General features: G+C 46.5%; 1 protein-coding gene across 1 annotated transcript in view; it reads right to left on the bottom strand.

Annotated features, from left to right (window-relative positions):
• Positions 1–409: 409 nt before the first annotated feature.
• Positions 410–24,715, bottom strand: part of MAP4K2 (mitogen-activated protein kinase kinase kinase kinase 2) — a 68,737-nt gene continuing 44,431 nt past the window's right edge. The window contains exons 19-32 of the mRNA XM_060694346.2: positions 24,481–24,593; positions 21,052–21,093; positions 19,990–20,074; positions 18,897–18,976; positions 17,789–17,849; positions 16,724–16,847; positions 12,466–12,524; positions 10,947–11,050; positions 10,661–10,832; positions 9,003–9,071; positions 8,091–8,177; positions 6,352–6,422; positions 4,817–4,872; positions 410–3,819 (exon numbers count right to left, since the gene is read on the bottom strand). Coding sequence (XP_060550329.1) covers positions 3,732–3,819; positions 4,817–4,872; positions 6,352–6,422; positions 8,091–8,177; positions 9,003–9,071; positions 10,661–10,832; positions 10,947–11,050; positions 12,466–12,524; positions 16,724–16,847; positions 17,789–17,849; positions 18,897–18,976; positions 19,990–20,074; positions 21,052–21,093; positions 24,481–24,593 — 1,211 coding nt within the window. The 3' untranslated portion in view covers positions 410–3,731. The remainder of the gene's footprint in view (positions 3,820–4,816; positions 4,873–6,351; positions 6,423–8,090; positions 8,178–9,002; positions 9,072–10,660; positions 10,833–10,946; positions 11,051–12,465; positions 12,525–16,723; positions 16,848–17,788; positions 17,850–18,896; positions 18,977–19,989; positions 20,075–21,051; positions 21,094–24,480; positions 24,594–24,715) is intronic.

Below are 24,715 nucleotides of genomic sequence, written 5' to 3'. Positions count from 1 at the left end.
TTGCTGATGTTGTATACAAAAATGATTTAGATCCCAGATCTGTTGTGCTTTAGCCCCCGACTTCGATGCCCATCTTGTAAAAATTAAGGTTTTCAAGAGCAAAGTCAATGTGGAAGCCAAATTCACTTAACAACCGTGTTACTATAACAAGAACTGCAGTAATTCACTTAACAGCTGTGGCAAGGCCATCAAATGGGGCAAAAAACTCACTTAAGTGTCTCGCTTAGCAACAGAAAATTTGGGCTCAGTTGTGGTCGTAAGTCGTGGACTACCTGTATATATATCCAAAACAGAAGAAAATTCCTTGCATTTCCACGAGCAAATGATCCCAAATCTCCATCTGCAAGAATCCTCTACTTTTTATTTTAATTTTTTTAAAAACAAAAATCAAAGCCATTCCACCGGGGAGTAAAATATCACGATTTAATATCCTTCTCTATGTTAAATAGCTATATTTTCTTCTCTCTTTTGTTTTCAAGTTTCGATTTTCTCAGGACAACGACATTCCAGCTTTAGCAGTTATAAAACACAAGGAGAAAAAAGGAAAAATAAAAAAAGATGAGCAGCATTCTGGGAAGGAAAAGCCATAGCATCGGAGTTCGGGAGGATTGTGGTTACTACCTTAACAAGCCAAGATTGAGATTCTGACGTTTGAAGAGTTTGTTCTGGGCTTCGGGGGTTTGCAAAGAATAACCGTCACTTCCTAGTGACCTCAGATTCGATCAATGTTCCTCAACTTTGGCAGCTGTAAGATATGTGAACTTCAATTCCCAGAAATCCCTAGTCAGCCAGGCTGGCTGGCTACGGAATTCTGGGAGTTGAAGTCCACACATTTTTACAGCCACCACAATTGAGAAACATTGAAAGATGTTTTGTCATAGAAATATGTCAACCTGTTAGTTAAACGTAGCCTTTTAAAATCTCCATTTGGGCTGCCTAAAGATACCTCTCTCTCAATTTGGGCAATTAATTCCTGGCACCCTCACATCTCCAAATTGCTCCCCCTGGGGCCTTCAAATCTTGTCTTTCCATGAACCAGCCCCATCCACCCACAATCATCATCTTCGTTTAACGACCCCATAATTCCTTGCAGGGTGGAGTCTGGGCAATTGAATGGAGTTGAGTGTTTACTGGCCAGATGCCTTTCCTGTCACCAATGCGGAGTTTTGTTCAGCAGGTATACATTCTCATTGTGCCCAGAGAGAGAAAGATCGGCCTCTACCTAGGATTGAACTCACAGCCTCCCGATTGTGAGGCAAGAGCTCCACCTCTAGGCCACCGCACCACTCTCCCTACCCATCCACAATGCCCCCTGGTTATTCAAGCAGCTGGACCCATTTCATGGTCTGCAACTTGCACATCTATCTGGCTGGCTTTAGGGCCTGCACAACTGCAGACATCTGCACTTTTAACTGCTTCTTGGGGTAAGCAAAGAGAATGCTGCTTTTCGCCTTTGAAGCTGGAGGATGGGGAGAGGATGGGGAGGCCTCGCCGCTATCTGAAGGAGGGGCGAAAGGGTTTCTTTCTTCTCCTAATTTATCCTGAAAACCATCTTTCTCCACCGAGAAGCCGGTGGCTGCATAATTCTCCTGGAAAAAAATAGCTTCAGAAACCAGCAGGCAAAGGTTTTTTCTTAATGTATTTGGCACCTAGGGAAAAGATTCTCCAGGGGAAAAAATATATATTTTTCCTGTGTGCCACTTCCTCCCTGACGAGGAATCCTTCCCACAGCTGCTATTTTTTTTTTAAAGAAGTGGGATGACACATTCAAGCATGGGCTACATCTAATATTTTGGAGGTTTGTTTTCTTTTTTCTCTTTACAAACCAAGCATCACTTAACAGATGCATGCATTTAGTGTTTTGGTCCCAGATGTGAATAACTGATGATTGGGAACTGTGGTTTTATGGAAAGGTGGATCACAACTCTGACGTTTCGTAGAAGAGGAATGAGAAATCTCTCAACCTTGGGAGTAATTCTAAACTACGACGCCCAGCAATCCAAACAGAAACAAAACAGAACTGGGAATGCTGGGAATTTGCATTAGAGATAAATCCTCACTTAACAACCAGTCGTTTTAACAACCATTTGAAGTGACGACAGCCACAGAACGAGTTGTGGAACGTTTGAAGTTAAGACAGCCATCAAGCTGAAGTTACGATGGCCATGAATAAGTCACAAAACATCTCCGGTCGCGCTGCTCCTCCCTATATGACACGTTAGCTTTATATTAGCCACATGGCATTTCATTTGCAAGTGATTTGGTGGTTTTTTTTGCCAGTTTCTGGCATTTTTTTTATTTTTATTTTTGCTAATTTCTGGCAAAAATTACCCCTTCGAATGAATGATTGCAGTCAAACAGACCGGAAAATTATTTCTGGTCGTGTGGTTGTCTTAACCATACAATCAGAATGACTTGAGGCCATAATTCCCGGCTCAATTACAGTTGTGAGTCAAGAACTACAATACCCAGAAGGCCACACATTTTCAACCACGTGTTAATTCTGTACTTAAAACCCGCTAAACAACCAGTTTCCTCCCCCTGAGATTTTCCAGGTGGGTGGGACTAAAAGGCACCTGGCCACCAAGAATACAAGGAAAAGTTTCTCAGCACATCTGAGAAGATGTTTTGGAGCACGTCCAGATGTTTGGAGTTGCTTTTCCAGAATTCTGGATATAGTGGCTGGGGAATTCTGGGGGATTGAAATCCATACACCTGAAGAGTGACCTTCAACTCCCAGAATTCTCAGCAACGGTTATTGACGGTTAGGGAATTCTGGGAATTGAAGTCCGCATCTTTGGAAATGGTACACTCACCCACATCTGGGTTCTTAAAATTGAATTGTTCTCCCCTGCCGTCCATAACTCGAAATATGTGGGATCAATTCTTTTCTAGCAACGGCTTATCATCCTTTGGGAATTCTGGGAGTTGGCCTCTGCAGAACCATTGATCTGGTTTCCAAATCGGAATTGCTCACCTCGCATCTCCTTTAGCCATTCAAAATAGTCATTAAAAAGAAAAACAAAACAAAACCAGAAAACCACAATTACTCTTACCTCCCGACAGATAAACAACCGCACAGAGTCAAACGATCGCATTCATTCCTGTAACAGTCACCCTGTTTTGCTCGTCCTGGGCAGGACCCTACATTTCTCCAGTTGACTGGCCCCCAAATAAACAATTTCTCCCTCGTTCCCTATTCCGGAATAACAGCCCAGAACTTCAAAGTGCCCTGAAGACGTTAAAAGCTGAAGCTTAGGAAGGAAGCTGCCTTCTATACCCGTGGCAAACGATTGTCTTCACTCGGTCGGCCATGCCAAGACGCGGCGACCGCACGCCGTCACCGCGCACGACTCCTAAGCATTTTAAAAGAAGAGGAAAGAGGAGCTGGGAAGGGTGGGGAAAAAAAGGAAGAAGCATTCAAGCAGGCACAAGGTGTCAGCCGGGATCGGGTGCGAGTTTCTCCCGACTGACAAGCGGTTGAATTATTGCAGAATTATCTCAAGAAACACTGGCCCCCAAATATGGGGAGCCGTGCTCGCCAGGCACCAAGACGACCTCTGGAGGCCCAACCAGCAGTCAGTCCAGGATCCAGGGCCGTATGAGCCGTCCTCTGTCGACGCCCACCTGGAGCATCTCCTATGCCGACACATTGGCTGACATCGGCAACTGGCTCTAGGAAGGATCTGTTGCACACTCGCGTGCGTGCCAGAGTGGCTGTCGGGAGGAAATTAGTAGCTACTTTCATGACCCGTCAGGATGTAGAGGTTGCTGTGCGCCGTGGGATTGTCAGTTGGGGTACTCTCAAGGATGATGTCCCTGCAGAGAAAGGGGAGAAGTAAGATGGACGATAAGCAAGGAAAGCAGTTGTGAATCTAGGATTGTGTTTCTTAACCTTCCCAATTTTAAGATGGGTGGACTTCAACTCCCAGAATTCCCCAGCCAGCCTGCTTTAAGATATCTGAATCCTACAATTCCCTGGCCAGAATACCTGAATATAGGTGGACTTTTAACTCCACCTATAACCTCAGAACTTCAAATATTCTCAACCATGTCAACTTTAACATGGGTGGACGTCAGCTCACAGAATACCCCAGCCAGCATGCTTTAAGATGGAAGGACTTCGACTCCCAGAATTCCCTAGCCAACATGCTTTAAGATGGGTGGACTACGACTCCCAGAATTCCCCAGCCAGCATGCTTTAAGATACAAAGACTTCAGAATTCTCCAGTTAGCAATTCTGGGAGTTGAAGAAGTTCACCCATGCCTTAAAAGCATATTGCTGGGGAATTCTGGGGAGATAAAAATCCACATATCTTAAAATTGCTGAGGGTTAACAATGGTCCAAGAATCCTCCATTTATCTACGCTGTCTTCCTGATGTTACAAGAGGCTGCCAAGGAATTAGGAAAAAAGGCCCATGCTTCGTTCATGCCAAGTTGTGACTCCGAACGGGTCAAAAAGCAGACTTCCGGAATGTCAGAGAATTATACATAATGTGCAAAATGTTTTAGAAAGTGGGACATTTCAGATTTCAGACTGCGGTATCCCACTTCAGATGGATTTTTTTTCCACCCCGTACCAGAAGGATTCTGAATTCTCCGATGTCCGTCTTAAGTGGGGAACTGGGATTTTTGAGCTTGGAATGCTTCCGGAATAGCCGAGAGAACAACAGGGTGTTTCCTGCAATGGCCGGCATATTTCTAACTCGAATAACAAAATGGTTTTCTTTCCTTGAAAATGTGCAATAGGGATCCGTCGTGGGAATTGCGGCGTGGGGTGAGAGCAAAATTAAGAGGCCTCTATTGGCAGCTCACCTGTGAGCACCCAAGACTCGGAAAACCCTGGATTCGTCTGTGACCTCCTGAGTCACCTGTTGGGGAAGCAAAAAAATGTATTTATTAAATTTATGTATACCGCCCATTTTACCGTCAAGCAACTCTGGGAAGCTCACAGCATTGTAAAATCAAATATATTGTACCAATGTTAAAATATGAAACATTACCCGTCCAGAATCGCTTGGGAGTTGGGCGGCATAGAAATGCGACAAAATAAATAAATAAATAAATAAATAAATAAATAAATAAATAAATAAATAAATAAATAAATAAATAAATAAATAAATAAATAAATAAATAACAGACCAACAGAGTTGGAAGGGACCTTCTAGTCAGAGGTGGGATTCAGCCAGTTCGCACCGGTTCAGGTGAGCTGAACCGGTTGTTCCAAGGACTGGCTGACCTCGCCCACCCTGCCCCACCCCTCCCAGGAGTCTCCATGCGGCCTGTTTCGGATGCCAGGTAAGTGCAGTGCGCATGGAGGCTCTGGGAGGGTGAAAAACGGGCCTACTGGAGGTCCGGAAATGAGTCTGTTTCTGGCCTCCGGAGGGCCTCCGGTGCCTGGGGGAGGCAGTTTTCGCCCTTCTGGAGGCTCCAGGAAAGCCTCTGGAGCCTGGGGAGGGTGAAAAATGGGCCTACTGGAAGTACCGGAAGTCCAGAAATGGGCCTGTTTTTGTCCTCCTGGAGGCTCCAGGAAAGCCTCTGGAGCCTGGGGAGGGCGAAAAACGGGCCTACTGGAAGTCTGGAAACGGGCCCATTTCCGGCCTCCGGAGGGTGCGTGAAGCAAACCTGTTGTTACAACTGGTGAATCCCACCGCTACTTCTAGTCCAACTCTCAACCCTATACCATTCCAGACAACTGTTAAAAACCAACATACAAAGGGATGGAGTTGGGATCTTCAGCAAGCTCTCCAATTATATAATCCTTATTGATTCGTTCAATGCCCTGGGGTCTTCATCACACATGACTCGTGGGTCATTCACGCACGTATGTTGCAAGAATCAGCCTCTTAGTTGGAAGCTACAGCATGATTTGGTTGTCTCCAATTTTTTACTGTACTATTCAGGGGTGGGATTCAAAAATTTTTGCAACCGGTTCTCTGCCCAGGTTGCTGGGTGGGTGTGGCCATGGTAGGCGTGGCCTATTCAGCCTCCTCCACCACGGGGGGGGGGGGGGCTTTTCGCCCTCTCCAAGCTCGGGAGGTTTTCTTTGAGCCTCCGGGAGGGTGAAAACAACCTTCCCCGGGCTCTGGAGGCCGAAGGCCAGAAAAGGGCCCCTTTCCAGATTTCCAGAACTCCCGGGAGGCCTGTATTTCACCCTCCCAGAGCCTCCGCGTGGGCCCTGCACTTACCTGGCATCCAAAACGGACCGCGTGGAGACTCCTGGGAGGGGTGGGGCCAGCCAGTCCTTGCAACTACCGGTTCGGTGAACCAAATGTAAAATCCGAACCGGCTGAATCCCACCCTGTACTATCATTTTATGGCAAAAGACTTCTTTTGTGCATTTTACTCACCTCACTAGATTCCAGGCTTCGGCCTTGCATGCCATGTTTCCAGAAAGCCAAGACACTGTCTTGAAGGCACACTGCGGGGAAGCAGAGAAGAGGCTTCATTAGAGGGCGCCTTGTTTGTGCTGGGAAGCTAAACAGTCTTCGGATGGGAGACCACCAGGTATAGACCCAGCTGGAAAGTTTATATGATCTCCACGCTGAACTGCTTCCATACTACAGAATTGCCAAGGGAATTTAACATACCTCTAAAGCAGAGTTTCTCAACCTCAGCATCTTAAAGAGGGGTGGACATCAACTCCCAGAATTCCCCAGACAGCAGAGAATTCTGGGAGTTGAAGTCCACCCGCCTTCAACTTGCTAAGGTTGCTCTGAAGTCACACCAGGCAATGCTCTCACTTGAGAATTTGTTTCTATTCTTTTCAGCCGTCGGCAGAGAAAGTTAACCCAGAAAAAAATTCCAAGCAGGATAGTGTTTGGTTAGTAGTGTTAGGAAAGGATACCACAAGGAGATCACAGATGGGACGCCCAATTGGAAACTCAAAAACCTATCCCACAGAAAGGCAGGAGGAAACTTCTGCCTTGTCCTTGCCAAGAAGAAACCAAGTCAGCTAGGGAAAAAAAATCACTTCAACCAGATAACATGTTGATTCTGATCTACAGTGAGGTGTTTGCTTGTTTTCATTTCACTTGTGGCATTGAATTTTTTAAAAAAAATTAAATAAACCCAATTCCAGGTGAGGTCTTCGCTGAGATGGACTCCCAGATAGGAGAGGTCCTTGGTCCTCTCTGAGCTCAGTCGTGTTCTTGCAGACCTTGCACGACCAAATTAGGTAACATCATCAGTGCTAAAAGGGATTAGGGTTTTTGGAGAGCAGGATGCCGACAACGCGACATTAGGATCCTTGGTGCTCTCTGAACTCGGTTGTCTTCTTGCAGACATTTCACGACCCAATTAGGTAACATCATCAGTGCTAGAATGAGCAAAACCCCACTCCCTTCTAGCACTGATGATGTCACCTACTTGGGTTGTGAAATGTCTGCAACAAAATAACCAAGCTCAGAAAGCACCAAGTACCCCTTGTTGTGGTCCGCCAGCAGCCTGCGGAGCTGGCAGCGGAGTCGGACAGTGAGGAGGCTGGGGAGGAACATGGGCCAGTCCTGGAGTCTGGGGAAGACCCGGACAAGGGCTCTGCGTTGGAGGCAGAGATGGTGGCAGAGCCATCGGGGAGTGATACGCGGACTCCGGAACCTCCGGAGTTGGACAGCAGAGAGGCAGAGGAACAGGGGGAGCCTGTTCCTAGTGCCCACATGCGCAGAGCTGCCAGAAGGCAAGAGCAACTGAAGTAAACAGGACAACTCGGGAGTAAGGCCAGGAGATGATTGGCCCCTCCCATAAGGCTTAAAAGAGAAACAAAGGCACTTGGGCCTTTTGCAGGAAAGCAACGTTGCTAACTCTGTTTCCAGTCGGCATCTCTTGTTTGTTTCTGAATTCTGTGGGGCTTTGCCAAGTAAGACCTTTGGCAGGGTGTCAAAGTAGATAAAGGTTGGTGATTATCCCGAAGGACTTCTTCCGAAGGATTTGTTTTGCAACTAATTGGGACTCGGCTGGGAATGAACGTAATTCTCAACTGTTACAATAAAATAGGTTTCTTTGGGACTAATTGTGTCTTGCAGTGACTCAGTAAGCCTAGGTCACAACACCCCTATTATTTCAACCCTGAGCTACAAATATCCTTACATACCAATGGTTTCGATGGGGAAATTGAAAACGAGCTCGGGTGCAAACACTCCTTGCGGCGTCCCTCGCAGATTCACGACCCGGACGCAGCCTGGGTGAGAAGAGGAGGGGTTTTGAAGGACAAAGATACAATCCAAGAGTAGGAAGGGGGAAAAAATGGAGGCCAAGAAAACCTCCAAAAGAAAACATTCATATGACAAACAATTGAGGGACCTAGGTATATCTAGTCCAGGAGTCAGCAACCTGCGGCTCTGGAGCCGCCTGTGGCTCTTTCATCCCTCTGCTGCAGCTCCCTGTCACAACTGCCAGCACACAATTTATTGAGCTTTTCAACCCGGTAGGCCAACCATGGATAAATCCAAGAAAAGAAAAGTTTCAGGAGAAAACAGAACATTTAATTCAACTACGTATGTTAGTTTTGTGGCCGCTCAGGAAATAGTCAGGCATGGGAAGGGTTTTTGTGGCTCCTGGAGTTTTCTTTTCTGTGGGAAACGGGTCCAAATGGCTCTTTGAGTGTTTAAGATTGGTGGCCCCTGGTCTAGTCTATTGAAGAGAAGAATCGGGGGACATGATAACTGTAGTCCAACATGTGAGGGGCTGTCCCAGAGAAGATGAGGGGGTCGACTTATTCCCCAAAGTACCAGAGGGCAGGACAAGAAATAATGGGTGGAACATTATGGAAAGGGAGATCAACCTAGAATTAAGGAGGAATTTCCCGATTGTGAGAACAATTAATCAGTGGAACGGCTTCCCTCCAGAAGTTGTGAATGTTCCAATACTGGAAGTTTTTTAAGAAGATCTTGGATAACCATTGGACAGGGATGGCAAATGGTCTCCCACCTTGAGTAGGAGGCTGGACTAGAAGACCTCCGAGGTCCCCTCCCGTCCTAGGATTCTATGTTCTAAAAGAACTCACGTTCAAAACAAACAAGGACAGTATCTCGGTCCATCTGAGTGACGTGGCTGGCCAGGACGAGAGGACGTTCTACAAGAGGAGAGAAGCCAAATGCTGAGAAACAAACCTTGGTCAGCAAAAAAACAAACAAAAAAACCCTGGTGTTTAAGTTGCTTTCTGGGAATTATGGGAGTTGAAGTCCACACGTTGGAAGGATGGTGATCTTCAAGGTGAGGATCAAACTCCTGGCACTGGGGAGAGTTAGCCTGCAATACTGCATTCTAAACATTGGGAAGGAAGGAAGGATGGAGGGAGGGAGGGAGGGAGGAAGGAAGGAAGAGAGATAGGTTGGAAGGAAGGATAAGTTAGAAGGAAGGAAAGGAAGGAAGCAAGGAAGAGAGGGAGGGAGGGAGGAAAGAAGGGAGGGAGGGAGGAAGAAAGGAAGCAAGGGAGAAAGGAAGGAGAGATAGATTAGAAGGAAGGAAGGAAGGAAGGGAAAAGGGGAGGATGGAGGGAAGGGAAGGGAGGAAGGAAGGAGGAGAGATAGGTTGGAAGGAAGGAGTGATAGGTTAGAAGGAAGGAAAGGAAGGAAGCAAGGAAGAGGGAGGGAGGGAGGAAAGAAGGGAGGGAGGGAGGAAAGAAGGGAGCAAGGGAGGAAGGAAGGAGAGATAGATTAGAAGGAAGGAAGGAAAAGGGAGGATGGAGGGAAGGGAAGGGAGGAAGGAAGGAGGAGAGATAGGTTGGAAGGAAGGAGTGATAGGTTAGAAGGAAGGAAAGGAAGGAAGAGGGAGGGAGGGAGGAAAGAAGGGAGGGAGGGAGGAAAGGAAGGAGGGAAGGAGGAAGGAAGGAAGCAAGGGAGGAAGGAAGGAGAGATAGATTAGAAGGAAGGAAGGAAAAGGGAGGATGGAGGGAAGGGAAGGGAGGAAGGAAGGAGGAGAGATAGGTTGGAAGGAAGGAGTGATAGGTTAGAAGGAAGGAAAGGAAGGAAGCAAGGAAGAGGGAAGGAGGGAGGAAAGAAGGGAGGGAGGGAGGAAAGGAAGGAGGGAAGGAGGAAGGAAGGAAGCAAAGGAGGAAGGAAGGAGAGATAGAAGGAAGGAAGGAAAAGGGAGGATGGAGGGAAGGGAAGGGAGGAAGGAGGAGAGATAGATTGGAAGGAAGGAGTGATAGGTTAGAAGGAAGGAAAGGAAGGAAGGAAGGAAAAAGGAGGATGGAGGGAAGGGAGGGAGGAAGGGAGGGAGGAAAGAAGGAAGCAAGGGCGGAAGGGAGGAAGGAAGGAAGGAGAGATAGATTGGAAGGAAGGAGAGATAGGTTAGAAGGAAAGAAACGAAGGAAGGAAAAGTGAGGATGGAGGGAAGGGAGGAAGGAAGAAAGGGAGGGAGGGAGGAAGATAGCAATAGCACTTAGATTTATATATCGCTTCACCATGCTTTCCAGCCCTCTCTAAGCGGTTTACAGAGTCAGCCTCTTGCCCTCAACAATCTGGCTCCTCATTTTACCGACCTCGGGACGGACGGAAGGCTGAGTCAACCTTGAGCCGGTCAGGATCGAACTGCAGAAGCAGCCTGCAGTACCGCATTCTAACCACTGCGCCACCACGGCTCTTAAAAACATTCAAGTCTTAAAACGCAGGAAAGAGATATCCCCTTTCCTGACCCCCCCCCCAAAATACCCGCTCTTACTGGAAGGGCTGGAGGTGGTGTGGCCGGTGCTGAGCGAGAGGACGCTGAAATGCAGCTCGGCCCCCGGCTGATCGCTGCCGGTGACGCCGAAGCACACTTGCGGGTATTCCTCCGTCTCCACGACCAGCAGCTCGAACAGGGAGAGGGGATCGGGTAGCAGCACGGGGACGTGCTGGCGAGACGAGACAAGACAAAAATCAATCAATCAAGCCGAGAAAACGTTTGTGAGCCCCCAGCCAGAATCTGGCTGGGATCTAGAACTCAACGTTAGAGACCGTTCGCTTACCTTCAGTAGCATAAATTTCTGCAAAGGTTCGTACCACTGAAGGAGGGCCAGGCTGGACGGCAGGGCGGCACACAGAAAGGTGTTTCCTGAGTAAGGATTTCGGACTGAAATGGGGGGGGGAGGGGGAGACAATGGGATTAGCTGGTCTCCACTTTTGCTGCTAGATAGGTAGACTTCATCTCCCAGAATTCTGCATGGCGAATCCCAGATGGTCCTTCCTTCCTTCCTCCCCTTTTTCCTTCCTTTCTATCTCTCTCTTTTCCTTTCTTCCTTCCTTCCCTCCCTCTCCTCCCCCTCCCCTTTTCCCTTCCTCCCCACTTTCCGCCCTCCCCCTCCCCTTTTTCCTTCCTTCCTCCCCATTTTCCTCCCTTCCCTCCCCTATCTCCTTCTTTCCCTCCCTCCCCTTTCTCCTTCCTTCCTCCCTTCCCATTTTCCTTCCTTCCCTCCCCTTTCTCCTTCCTTCCTTCCCCTTTCTCCTTCCTTTCTCCCTCCCTTCTCCTTCCTTCCCTCCCCTTTCTCCTTCCTTCCCTCCCTCCCCTTTCTCCTTCCTTCCTTCCCCTTTCTCCTTCCTTCCTCCCTTCCCATTTTCCTTCCTTCCTTCCCTCCCCTTTCTCCTTCCTTCCTTCCCCTTTCTCCTTCCTTCCTTCCTCCCTCCCCTTTCTCCTTCCTTCCCTCCCTCCCTCCCCTTTCTCCTTCCTTCCTTCCCCTTTCTCCTTCCTCCCTCCCTCCTCTTTTCTTTCCTTCCCTCCCCTTTCTCCTTCCTTCCTCCCTCCCCATTTTCCTTCCTTCCTTCCTTCCCTCCCCTTTTTCCTTCCTTCCTTTCCTCCCTTCCCTTTTTCTTCCTTCCTTCCCTCCCTCCCATTTTTCCTTCCTTCCTTCCCTCCCTCCCCCCCCCTTTTTTTCCCTCCGTCCTTCCCCTTTCTCCTTCCTCCCTTCCTTTCCTTCCTTCCGCCCATTCCTCACAAAGGGACTAAAAAAAAACCTGAGCTAAGGAACTTTATGAGCCTACTGCAGCCTTAGAATTCAAAAATTAAAGAGCTGCTGAATTCCAATCCTTGCAGCTCCAGGAGAAATATCTGCATTATTATTTTTTTAAATACAAAAGAGATACTTTATCACATGTCACGGGCCTGTTCTCAAAGATAAATCAGGCTCAAGCCCTCGGGATTTTGAATGAAAAAGGTAATTTAAACAGGCACTAACGAACCTGCTATATTCCAAGTCACGTCTTGGTCCCCCCACCCCATAATGCAGGGTTTTCCAATCTTGGCAACCTTAAGACTTCAACTCCCAGAATTCCTCAGCCAGCCATCTTAGCTGGGGGAATTCTGGGAGTCGTAGTTCGCACTTTTGAAAGGTCACCATCCCAGAATTCTCAGCAAGGGCCATGCTGAATGGGGAATTCTGGGAGTTGCACAGAACCACTCTGAAAGTGGGGGGGAACATATGGTAAGAATTCAGAGGCTAATTCAAGAAATGTGGAAAATCTGCTGATAAGAAAGAGAGTTTGGCCACTCACCAATTTGACACTTAAGGCACCCTTTGGTATCTGCTATCTTGGCTGACAGAGCAAACTTCCTGCCACAAAAGGAAAATGGTTTACAATATATACCGGTATATATATATGGTGTATATATATATATACATGGTGTATATATATATATGTTCGATCCTAGGTAGAGGCAGATATTTCTCTCTCTGGGCACAATGAGAAATATACCAGCTGAACAAAACTCCATACTGGCAACAGGGAGAGCATCCGGCCAGTAAACACACTCTAGCTCCATTCAGTTGCCCAGACTCCACCCCGCAAAGGATTATGGGGTCATTAAATGAAGATGATAATGATGATGATCCTTTTAGAAAATTAGCAGATGTCTCATTCCCCCTCAAGCATTAATTAAGACTCAGTGAGTCAGTTACCAATGGGTCCAAATTTTGATCACCTAACCATAGGGATGCAGCAAGGATTGTAAGTGTGAAAAAGTCATGCCACTTTTTTTTTTCAGGGGCATTGTAACTTCATATGGTCACTCTACAAACTAGTGTAAGTCCAGACTTACAGCCACTTGTTTAGTGACTGCTCAAAATGACAATGGCACTGAAAAAAAAAAGTGACTTGTGACCGTTTTCCAAACTTACAACTTTGCAGCATCCCCATGATCAAAATTTGGACGCTTGGCAATTGCCATATATTGTTTGACAGTGGGAATGTCAAACATAAATGGGGTTACGTGACCACTCTGTGCAACCTCCTGACAATCAAAGTCCATGGGGAAATCAGAAAAGGGTAGAATAGAATAGAATAGAATAGAATAGAATAGAATAGAATAGAATAGAATAGAATAGAATAGAATAGAATAGAATAGAATAGAATAGAATAGGACCTTGGAGATTTTCTAGTCCAACCCCCTGCTTAGGCAGCAAACCCTACACCACTTCAGACAAAGAATAGAATAGAATAGAATAGAATAGAATAGGGTAGAATAGGGTAGAAATAGAGTAAATAGAATAAGAAGTAGAGAATAGAATAGAATAAGAAGTAGAGAATAGAATAGAATAAGTAGAGAATAGAATAGAAATAGAGTAGAGCAGTATAGAATAGAATAAGAATAGAATAGTGTAGAATAGAATAGAATAGAATAGAATAGAATAGAATAGAATAGAATAGAATAAGAAGTAGAGAATAGAATAGAATAAGTAGAGAATAGAATAGGGTAGAAATAGAGTAGAATAAAATAGAAATAAGAAGTAGAGAATAGAATAGAATAGAGTAGAAATAGAGTAGAGTAAAATAGAATCAGAAGTAGAGAATAGAATAGAATAAGTAGAGAATAGAATAGAAATAGAGTAGAAATAGAGTAGAATAGAATAGAATAAGGAGAGAATAGAATAGAGTAGAATAGAATAGAATAGAATAGAATAGAATAGAATAGAATAGAATAGAATAGAATAGAATAGAATAGAATAGAATAGAATAAGAAGTAGAGAACAGGGTAGAAATAGAGTAGAATAAAATAGAAATAAGAAGTAGAGAATAGAATAGAATAGAGTAGAAATAGAGTAGAGTAGAATAGAATAAGAAGTAGAGAATAGAATAGAATAGAATAGAGTAGAAATAGAGTAGAGTAGAATAGAAATAAGAAGTAGAGAATAGAATAGAATAGAGTAGAAATAGAGTAGAGTAGAATAGAATAAGAAGTAGAGAATAGAATAGAATAGAATAGAGTAGAAATAGAGTAGAATAAAATAGAAATAAGAAGTAGAGAATAGAATAGAATAGAGTAGAAATAGAGTAGAGTAGAATAGAATAAGAAGTAGAGAATAGAATAGAATAGAATAGAGTAGAAATAGAGTAGAGTAGAATAGAAATAAGAAGTAGAGAATAGAATAGAATAGAGTAGAAATAGAGTAGAGTAGAATAGAATAAGAAGTAGAGAATAGAATAGAATAGAGTAGAAATAGAGTAGAGTAGAATAGAATAAGAAGTAGAGAATAGAATAGAATAGAGTAGAAATAGAGTAGAGTAGGGAAGAGCAGAATAGAATAGAATAGAAACAGAACAGAACAAAAACTTTTTTGTCACTTTAAATGTACACTAATCAGCATACATTAAAATGAAGTTTCATTGCATCCAGCTCTCAAAAGATAACCATTTTGCATATGCCCACATACGACACAGAGAAACCCTGCAGTCTAGTTCAGATGTATACATAACCTGTGTATACACAGATTCCCTGAACAACTGTACTAACATAATAACTGCAGCGATTCACTTAACAACCGTGGCAAGTTGTAAAACGGGGCAAAATTCACTTAACAACTATCTGGCCTCACATCCGAACTGTTGGTCGTAAACCGAGAACGACCTCTACACAGTGTGCAAGGGTCAGGTCTTATCTCAACCCAAAATCCAAGAGACGGGGGCCTGAAAGATGGCAGCCCATTTCCACTCTCCTCTCTCAAAGGGTCCTCAGCCCGCCCCCCACCCCCAAACTTCTAGCTTCCAGTCAACCTTCCCAGGTAGTCCCGCAGGAAACACAATCACCTGAGCTAATTCTACTTTATTGTAAGGCTACATTAATACAACCTTGCAGGTCTGAAAATACGAATCTCCCGCTGTCTCTTTTACAGCCTGATTAAGTGGGAGTAGGGGTCAGCATCAAGGCAACCTGAGAGCTCCGAGGAGGAGGAGGGAATGGAGCTGGCAGAGAGAGAGAGAGAAACAGAGGTGGAGTCCGGGCCGTCCGTCAGCCCTCAGATAGAGAGTCAACAGCCCCCAGGTCTGGAGGTGGTTGATGACGAAGAGGAGGAACAGCTGGGCCCAGTGCCTGAGAAGTAGATGTGCAGAAGGCAGAGGAGAGGAGAACAGTGGAAATCTATGGGCCGGTCCTTGGGACGGAAGAGCCACTGCTGCTAGTGAAGCCCCACCCTAGCTCTGGGGATAAAAGGCAGGGGGCGGAGATGAATAGATGGGGCAGACAACTACTCATCTCCCAGACGGACAGACTTGTTAGCTTGCGGTGAGAGAGAAACTTTTTGCCGGGGCTGCCGGCGCTCCTAATAAAGGAATGTTTGAGTTAACTTCAAAGAGGGTTTGTCGTGTTTGGGGAACTGGGTTAGAACATTAACTAATTAATGTTCAAGCTGCATTTACTCTAGTGCTGACATAAGAAGGAGAAGCGGAGGCATCTGGAAAGGGACGTTTGACTTTTCACCTACTTATTTTCCCTGGAGATAATATCTCCTAGGAGATGGGATGGGAGGGGGGAAATTCCTTTGAGCTGGAGCAGTAGATTAGGGGTAGAGTGACTTGGAAGATGGCCAATGAGTGCAGGGGAGCGGGGAACGGAAAGGGAGGGTTTTGGGTCTGGAGGTCAGTGTTGGCTGCAATGGAGTCGTAGTCAGAATGTCGTGCTTAATAAATGGGAGTTTTTCTTCAAAGACTTTTGTTTGAAATGCAATTTATTTGAGACGACCTCAAAACCTTACAGAGAGATTCCTTCCTGAGTTTCTTTCCCTGCCCTTTATGCAGCTGTGGGCCATGCCTGCTCTTATCTAAGAGGCCAGGGGTCCTCAACCCCAGATCCATGGAGTGGCACCAGGCTGCAGCATGCCAGAAACCAGGGTGGTCAAACAAGCAAAGCCTGGTCCATGGGATGCAGAGGCAGCACACGAAACCACGCTGCCTCCGGTCCATGGAAAAACCACAGAACTGATCCCTGGTGCCCAAAAGGGTAGGGGCCACTGCCCTAGGCAGCATCTCTTCTTCCCATTTCTCACAAGGCCATTCACACTCCACCCCCATGCCATTACTCTTCGTTAGAGACCTCTGGCTTTTCCTCCCCCTCACCCAAGGGTGGACTCTTGGGGGTTCGGCAGGGTTCGGGGTGATCCTCTAGCCAATGATCGCTGGGGTTCGGTAAACCCCCAAATGCCAGCCCTGGCTGGCCATGCCTGCCACACCCACCCCATCCCTCCCAGGAGTCTCCACGCGGCCCGTTCATCATTCTAGGTAAGTGCAGGGGCCGCGTGGAAAGTCTGGGAGGGCAAAAAACGGACCTGTTTCCGGCCTCTGGAGGGCCTCCGGAGCCCGGAGGAAGCAGTTTTCGCTCTCCCGGAGGCTCAAAGAAAGCCTCTGGAGCCTGGGGAGGGTGAACCCCCCCCGCCATGGTGCAGGCGGCCAACTAGGCCACGCCCACCACGCCCACGCCCACCCAGCAACGAACCCGTTGCTAAAGGCTCTGAAGCCCACCCCTGCCCTCACCTCTCCCCACCTGGGGATGATTCTCTCCGTCAGTCGGTTGGTGGCAATGGAAAGAGGAACCGGCCGCTTTTGAAGCTGACGACGTTGTTCGAAGAGACCCAAGAGGTTGTGTGAAGAGATCTGGGGGGATTTTCCTGAAACACCAGAAGAAGGAATGAGCCTAGGAGGGAGCAGATGAGTCCTTGTCCTTTTTAATACATTCAACTCAGCCAGATGTCTGCAGAATCAATCTCCTAAACTCGTTTCCTTCCTTTCCACATTTGGCTTCGCCTCAAACTCTGGAAAATGACAGGTAGTCCTCCAGGGTGGATTTGATTTAAATCAAGTCGATTTAAATCATGATTTAAATCATGATTTAAATCACTAGTAAAAAGACTTGATTTAAATCAACTCGATTTAAATCATAATTTTTAAAGAGCAACTGTCATCTCTGCTACTCCTTTGACCCACTGTTGACTCACCGATAGTCCCAGTGTTGCAGAATATACAGCCTCGTGCTACATAACTAAGCTCCATTTCATGCTGAATAAATTAAATTATTTATGTATCTTAAACAGAAAACTATCTTACGATAGATTTTTACCCCAAAAGTTTTTTATTAAAATAAATTCAATAAAAATAAAAAAAATCTGATTTAAATAAAAAAATCCGATTTAAATAAAAAAAAAACGATTTTTTTTTATTTTTTAAAAAAAATCATTGATTTTTATCCACCCTGTAGTCCTCACAGGTGGGTGTCACACATACCATAACAACCGGTTTTCTGAAAACTCCAGAAGTCCTTTGCACAAATAGCAGGCACTCCACGCAAGAGGAATGGGTTCAGCAGGACTGAACTTCCTTTGCAAGTCTTTTTAAAAAGGAGCTCCCCCCGCCATCCGTCCTCCCCAAATATAGCTGGCTCTAACATCCCCCATCACAGTCACTGCAACGTCCCGCCAGCCCAAGAGAGGAAGTTTGTTGCAGCCAAACCTTCTGTCCATCCCAAAGCAGATCATCCGGGCATGGAAAATTTGTCCCAAACAGGAAAAAGAAAAGTTATTTCCCAGGCCCAGGTGTATCCCCGGAGACTCACCTGCCAAAGTCAGGAGGGTATTGTTAATACAGTAGAGCCAAGAGCATCGGTGGGGAAGGAGCTGATGAGAGAAACAAAGAAGAGAAGAAATGGAGAGAAACAGAGGAAGAGAGAGAAAAATGGTCCATCAATCTTGGTAAACTCCGATTAGGGAAATGTACATAGTCAGGGTCCTGCCTGAAGGCATCAAACATGACAGTCAGATTAGTTTAGTTAGTAGTTAAGGCACCAGGCTACAAACTAGGCGATGATGAGTTCTAGTTCTGTCTTGGGAACAAAAATTGGCTGGGTGACTATGGACCAATCACCAGGAGACTGTGAGTTCTAGTCCTGCCTTAGGCACTAAAGATAGCTAGGTGACTTTAGACCAATCACCAGGAGAAAGTGAGTTCTAGTCCTGTCTTAGGCATGAAAGATGGCTGGGTGACTATAGACCAATCACCAGGAGAAGGTGAGTTCTAGTCCTGTTTTAGGCATGAAAGATGACTGGGTGACTATGGACCAGTGGACTAGAAGTCACCAGGAGAAGGTGACTTCTAGTCCTGCCTTAGGCACTCAAGATAGCTAGGTGACTTTAGACCAATCACCAGGAGATGGTGAATTCTAGTTCCACCTTAGGCATGAAAGCTTATTGGGTGACTTTACACCAATCACCAGGAGACTGTGAGTTCTAGTCCTGCCTTAGGCACGAAAGATGGCTGGGTGACTTTGGACCAATTACCAGGAGAAGGTGAGTTCTAGTCTTGCCCTTAGGCATGAAAGCCAGTTGGATGACTTTGGGCTGGTCCCCCCCCCTCTCAGTCCAACCTCACAGGGTTGTCGTTGTGGGGAAAACAGGAGGAGAAAGGAGTATTAGGTACGCTCGCCAGCTTGAGTGACCGATAAAAACAATAAAAGTGGGATATAAAAAACTAAATAATTTAAAGAAATTTCAAGCAACTTGCTAAATTACAGAGAGTTGGGAATCCAAGTCCATTTGTTGCAGTTTAAGCAGAGAGCAGAGGGACTGGCCTGCTACAAGATGGCTTAATCGTGGCTTGTAGCAGTCAAACAGGCAAAGGGCCCCTCTCACCGGTTCTTTCCTTGTGTTTCTCTGAGGAGAACTCACCTTCTCCATCGTGTCTTCGTGGAGCTCATGAAGATTCAAGGTATATATACCTTCCTCTGCTCCCACAACCAGATACAGATCTGCAAACCAGAAAAGGAAGTTTATAAACCATGGTTGGCAACATTGAAAGAGAATACGGTGGATTAGGAATGGAGAGATCCAAGTTCTAGTTTTCTCTTGACCATAGATTCCTACCTGGTCCAACACCTGGCTGGTGTTAAGAGGGAAAAAAAATTATCACTGTTTCTCAATCTTGGCAACTTTTAAGATGTGTGGACTACAACTCTCAGAATTCCCTAGCCAGCATGCTGGCAGGGTATTTCTGGGAATTGAAGTCCATCCATTTTAAAATATTCTGGCTGGGGAATTCTGGGAGTTGAAGTCCACCCATTTTAAAATATTCTGGCTGGGGAATTCTGGGAGTTGAAGTCCACCCGTTTTAAAATATTCTGGCTGGGGAATTCTGGGAATTGAAGTCCACCCATTTTAAAATATTCTGGCTGGGGAATTCTGGGAGTTGAAGTCCACCCATTTTAAAATATTCTGGCTGGGGAATTCTGGCATTTGAAGTCCACTTGTTATAAAATATTCTGGCTGGGGAATTCTGGGAGTTGAAGTCCATCTGTTCTAAAATATTCTGGCTGGGGAATTCTGGGAGTTGAAGTCCATCCATTTTAAAACATTCTGGCTGGGGAATTCTGGGAGTTGAAGTCCACTTGTTATAAAATATTCTGGCTGGGGAATTCTGGGAGTTGAAGTCCATCCATTTTAAAACATTCTGGCTGGGGAATTCTGGGAGTTGAAGTCCATCCATTTTAAAATATTCTGGCTGGGGAATTCTGGGAGTTGAAGTCCACTTGTTATAAAATATTCTGGCTGGGGAATTCTGGGAGTTGAAGTCCACTTGTTATAAAATATTCTGGCTGGGGAATTCTGGGAGTTGAAGTCCATCCATTTTAAAATATTCTGGCTGGGGAATTCTGGGAGCTGAAGTCCACAGCTCTTAATTTACCAAGATTGAGAAATACTGTTATAGATGCCATCTTCTGATGGAATACAGATTGCAGAAATCAACCAGAAATAAAATCCCTACCTCGTGTTTCCGGATGGATCCACGTCGTAGCTGAGTTGATCTTCAGTGGGCAGCCATTGAAAACCTTGGAAAAACAAGCTCCCATCTAAGAAAGGAGGAAATGGGAATATTGGGGTGTGTTTGTGTGTGCAGGAAATGTTGTCAACTCCTTTCAGTGCTTTTAATCTCATTTTTTGGACTTCAGATCAAATCTTTCTTTTAGTCCAGCAGTGGGGAACTGTGGCTCTTTTTATGACTTGTGGACTTCAACTCCCAGAATTCATGAGCCAGCCAATGCTGGCTCAGGAATTCTGGGAGTTGAAGTCCACAGATTGTAAAAGGGCCATAATCAGGGGTAGGCTTCAAAAATTTTAGCAAGGGGTTCTCTGCCTGGTTGCTGGGTGGGCATGGCCATGGTGGGTGTGGCCTAGTCGGCCTCCTGCACCATGACTGCGGAGGTGTTTTTGCCCTCCCCAGGCTCCGGAGGCTTTCCTGGAGCCTCCAGATGGACGAAAACGGCCTCCCCAGGCTCCAGAGGCCAGAAACGGGCCTGTTTCCGGCCTTCCCGAACTTCCAGTAGGCCCGTTTTTCGCCCTCCCCGAGCCTCCATGCGTGCCCTGCGCTTACCTGCATCCAAAATGGGCCGCGTGGGGACTCCTGGGAGGGGTGGGGCCAGCCAGGAGTGGGATTTGGGGGTTCTCCGAACTGCACAGAATCTTAGCTAGAGGTTCTCCTGAACCCTTGCGAACTCCGAGCAGCTCACCCCTGGCCATAATAGTTCCCCAACCCAGTTTTAGTCATAGGCAGATTTGAGACTTTTCTAACCCTTCAAAGTGAGCAAAACTACCACATTTTCACAGTTTGCCCCCCAGAATTTTGCAAAGTCGCCCACTTGCGTTCTCTCCAGGCAGAAGTTCGTTTGAACTTACTTTCCCATCTTACGACTTTCATCACGCACCACACAAAAACTCAACAGCCACTGAAATACACACCACTGGCCTTAAATAACATATTTCAGCTGCTCTTTGAAAAAAGTTTTTTTTGGATTTTTTTGGGGGTAGGGAAGAAGGAAATGTAACTTACATGAACTTTGGGTGTAGGGGGCAATCCGTGGCATAGCAATCTCTGGAAAGAGAGGGGAGGATTAAAGGAACGTTACTAAAAACTTCCCAATATTTTCCTTTTTTAATAAAAGAAACAAGTCTCTAACTCCATCCCTCATTCAATCGCAGAGTTACCATATTTTTCGGAGTATAAGATGCACCCCCCCCCCAAAAGAGGGTGAAAATTTGGGTGCATCATACACTGAACGTAGCCCCACCCACCTGCCAGCCCCCACCCTTTGGCCTCTGCCTCCCAGCAATTTACCTCCTTGCAGCAAACAGCCCGTTTCAGCTTCAGCACAGCCTGATTAACACAAGCAGCTGATTGTCGGTTGGATCGGCCTCCAGACCCTCAGCTGTTTCAGGCTGCAGGGATTTGCCATTGCCTATTGCCGCGCGGGCCTCCTTCAAGCAGGCAAATTGCTGGGAGGCAGATTTTTTTTTTCTTGTGCTAATCAAGCTGTGCTGAAAACAAAACTAAAGCCAACTGTTTGTTGTGCTGGGAGGCAGAGTTATTGTAAGTGTTTTATGAGTCTTCTTTTCTTCTTGGTGTCCTTTTGTTGTAAAATTTCTGTTTAGAATCACAATTGGCTGGAATTTAAAAAGCATTTCTCTAACTTAATTAAAATGTTACCTGAAGTAAAATGAAGAGAGGGGAAACTAACTTCTAACAGATTGCGTGCTGAATAACTTACTGATTCTGATTACAATACCAATCTATGCAAAGAAAAAAAACCTTAAAACTTAAAACAAATATATGCACTAGCATATATCTTGTTTTCCTCCCCAAAAAAGGAAGCTGCGTCTTATAGTCCGGAGAGTCTTATACTCCGAAAAATACGGTAGTCTTCCTGCTTTGGTGGGAGAAAACCAGGAATTTGACCAGAGTCATTTCACAGAATCAAAAAATAAAATAAAAATTCTAGCCTTGGAAGGGAACTTAAGAGGTCCTCTAGTCCAACCTCCTGCTCAGTGCCCAGGATTCTCGACAGCATCCCAGAGACATGACCGTCCAGCCTCTGTTGGAAAACTTCCTGCGAAGGGAGACCTCACCACTACGGGATCATACAATCGGCGGCTTCCTTCCCAAAAATCTAACCAGAATCCCCTTGCTTGCAATTTTATCCCGATAATTCTGGCCCCGCCTTCTTGGGGCCACCAATGAGAAGCCCGTGTTCTCTTCATGTAGTCCTCCACTTACAACCATTCGTTCAGTGACCGTTCAAAGTCACGACGGCACTGAAATTTTTCACACTTACGATTGTTTCAGCATCCCCATGGCTGTCCGCCAGCAGCCTGTGGAGCTGGCAGAGGAGTCGGACAGTGAGGAGGCTGGGGAGGAACATGGGCCAGTCCTGGAGTCTGGGGAAGGCTCAGACGAGGGCTCTGCGTCAGAGGCGGAGATGGGGCCAGGGCCATCTGGGAGTGATGTGTGGACTCCGGAGCCTCCAGAATTGGACATCAGAGAGGCAGAGGAACAGGAGGAGCCTGTTCCTAGTGCGCGCATGCGCAGAGCTACCAGAAGGCAAGAACAGCTAAAGCAAAAGGGACGACTCGGGAGTAAGGCCTGGAGATGATTGGCCCCTCCCATAAGGCTTAAAAGAGGAGCAAAGGCACTGGGCCCTTCGCAGGAAAGCAACGTTGTTAATTCTGTTCCCAGTTGGCATCTCTGTTTGATTCTGGACTCCGTGGGGCTTTGCCAAGTAAGTTCTTTGGTAGAGTGTCGAGGGAGATAAAGGTTGGCGATTATCCCAAAGGACTTCTCCCGAAGGACCTTTTGCAACTAATTGGGACTCAGCTGTGAATGAACGTAATTCACAGCTGTTGCAATAAAAGAGGTTTTTGGGGACTACTCGTGTGTTTTAATGACTCAGGAAGCCGAGGTCACAACAACGGCCAAAAAAGTCAGACAGTTGACAACTGGGTTATGTTTATGACAGTCGCAGTGCCCCAGGGCCATCTGATCCCCTTTTGCGACCCAGAATTCCCCAGCCAGCCTTGTTGAAGTCCACGGGTCTTAAAGTTACCAAGGTTGTATACTCCTGCTCTTGGGACAGAAAGTTGGTTGTATCTGTATCTGAACTGATCTTTTCTTTCCCCGAGTCTCTCGTAATTGCTCCTTTCAACTTGGTTGAACTCTGGTTTTTAACTTGGTCTAATCTATAGCTTTTATATCACTTTGCTGCTTTGATTGGATACCACACAGAGTTTGATGTAAGGTACTGAAAATTACCATGCCGCCGGCGTCTCCTGAAGCCACCGCCGTTGGAGCCGCGATAGGGATGGGGGCAGCTCAGTAAGCTGGGTGCCTGAAAACGGTACGGAGGTGCTGGGGGAAGGCTGGGAGGGGGTGCAATACGCGGGAGGCTCCCCGCAGTTCCTTGGATCGTCTGGGCCGCAGCTGAGTCCGCTGCCTTGAGCTGGCGGAGTGGGTTGCTCCGGCTGCAAACCACGAGGAAGGCCCGTCAGAGGCGAGAAGGGGCGCTTTTCGGCCAGGAAGGGCAACGGAAGGAAAGCCGAGGCGACCACCGCCACCCCACGCATCCCGACCTGGATATGGGGCCGGAGTGTCAAAAATTTTAGCCACCTTTTCGGTGGGCGTGGCTTGGGGTGGATCATGTGACTGAGTGTGTGAGTGACATCACGTTGGCCATGCCCAATCAGTCACACACACACACACATACACCTAGCCACACCCACCGAACCGGTAGTAAAAATTTTTTACAACCCACCACTGATGCAGGGCCACCCAAGATGGACAGATCACCGCAGATGGGGACTGCAGCCAAGGAATTAAAAGACACTTGCTCCTGGGGAGGAAAGCCATGGCAAAGCTAGACAGGATACTAAAAAGCAGAGACATCACCCTGCCAACAAAAGTGTGTCTAGTCAAGGCTCTGGTTTTCCCAGTTGCAATGGACGGCTGTGAAAGTTGGAGCATAAGGAAGGCTGAGAAGGCCAAAGAATGGAGGCCTTTGAACTCTGGTGCTGGAGAAGATCCTGCAAGTCCCTTGGACCGCAAGGCAATCCAACCGGTCAGTCCTAGAGGAGATCAACCCTGACTGCTCTCTAGAAGGCCAGATCCTGAAGAGGAAACTCAAATCCTTTGGCCACCTAATGAGAAGGAAGGACTCCCTGGAAGGAAGAGCCCAATGCTGGGAACGATGGAGGGCAAAAGAAGAAGAAGGGGACGGCAGAGAAGGAGGTGGCTGGATGGAGTCACAGAAGCAGTCGGCGTGAGCTTAAATGGACCCCGGAGGATGGTAGAGGACAGGAAGGCCTGCAGGAACGTCGTCCATGGGGTCGCGATGGGTCGGACACGACTTCGCAACTAACAACAACAACAAGCCATACCCAATTCCTTCAACCGCCAAACACAGTTTGAACAATCCTGATTTAGCATGCTTACGGTGGCTTCCTCCTTCTTTTTCATGGTGGCCCACTCAGTGGAGAGGAGGCTGTCTGGAGGTTTGGGAGAATCCACCACAGGAGCGTCTGGCGTCCCACCGAAGGCCGTGTTGCCTATTGTCGAAAGAGGAACCACAAAATCACTTGCAGGAAAAGAGTTTGGATTTCTCTTTAATAAGCTTCCACCCATTATTTCTGCCTTCTGGTGCTTTGGAGAATAAGTCAATCCCCTCTTC

Source organism: Pantherophis guttatus, chromosome 18, assembly GCF_059756535.1.
Source record: "Pantherophis guttatus breed Tessera chromosome 18, ASM5975653v1, whole genome shotgun sequence".
NCBI lineage: Eukaryota > Metazoa > Chordata > Lepidosauria > Squamata > Colubridae > Pantherophis > Pantherophis guttatus.
Note: the sequence above shows the minus strand (reverse complement) of the source record. Positions and strands in the feature narration are given on the sequence as shown.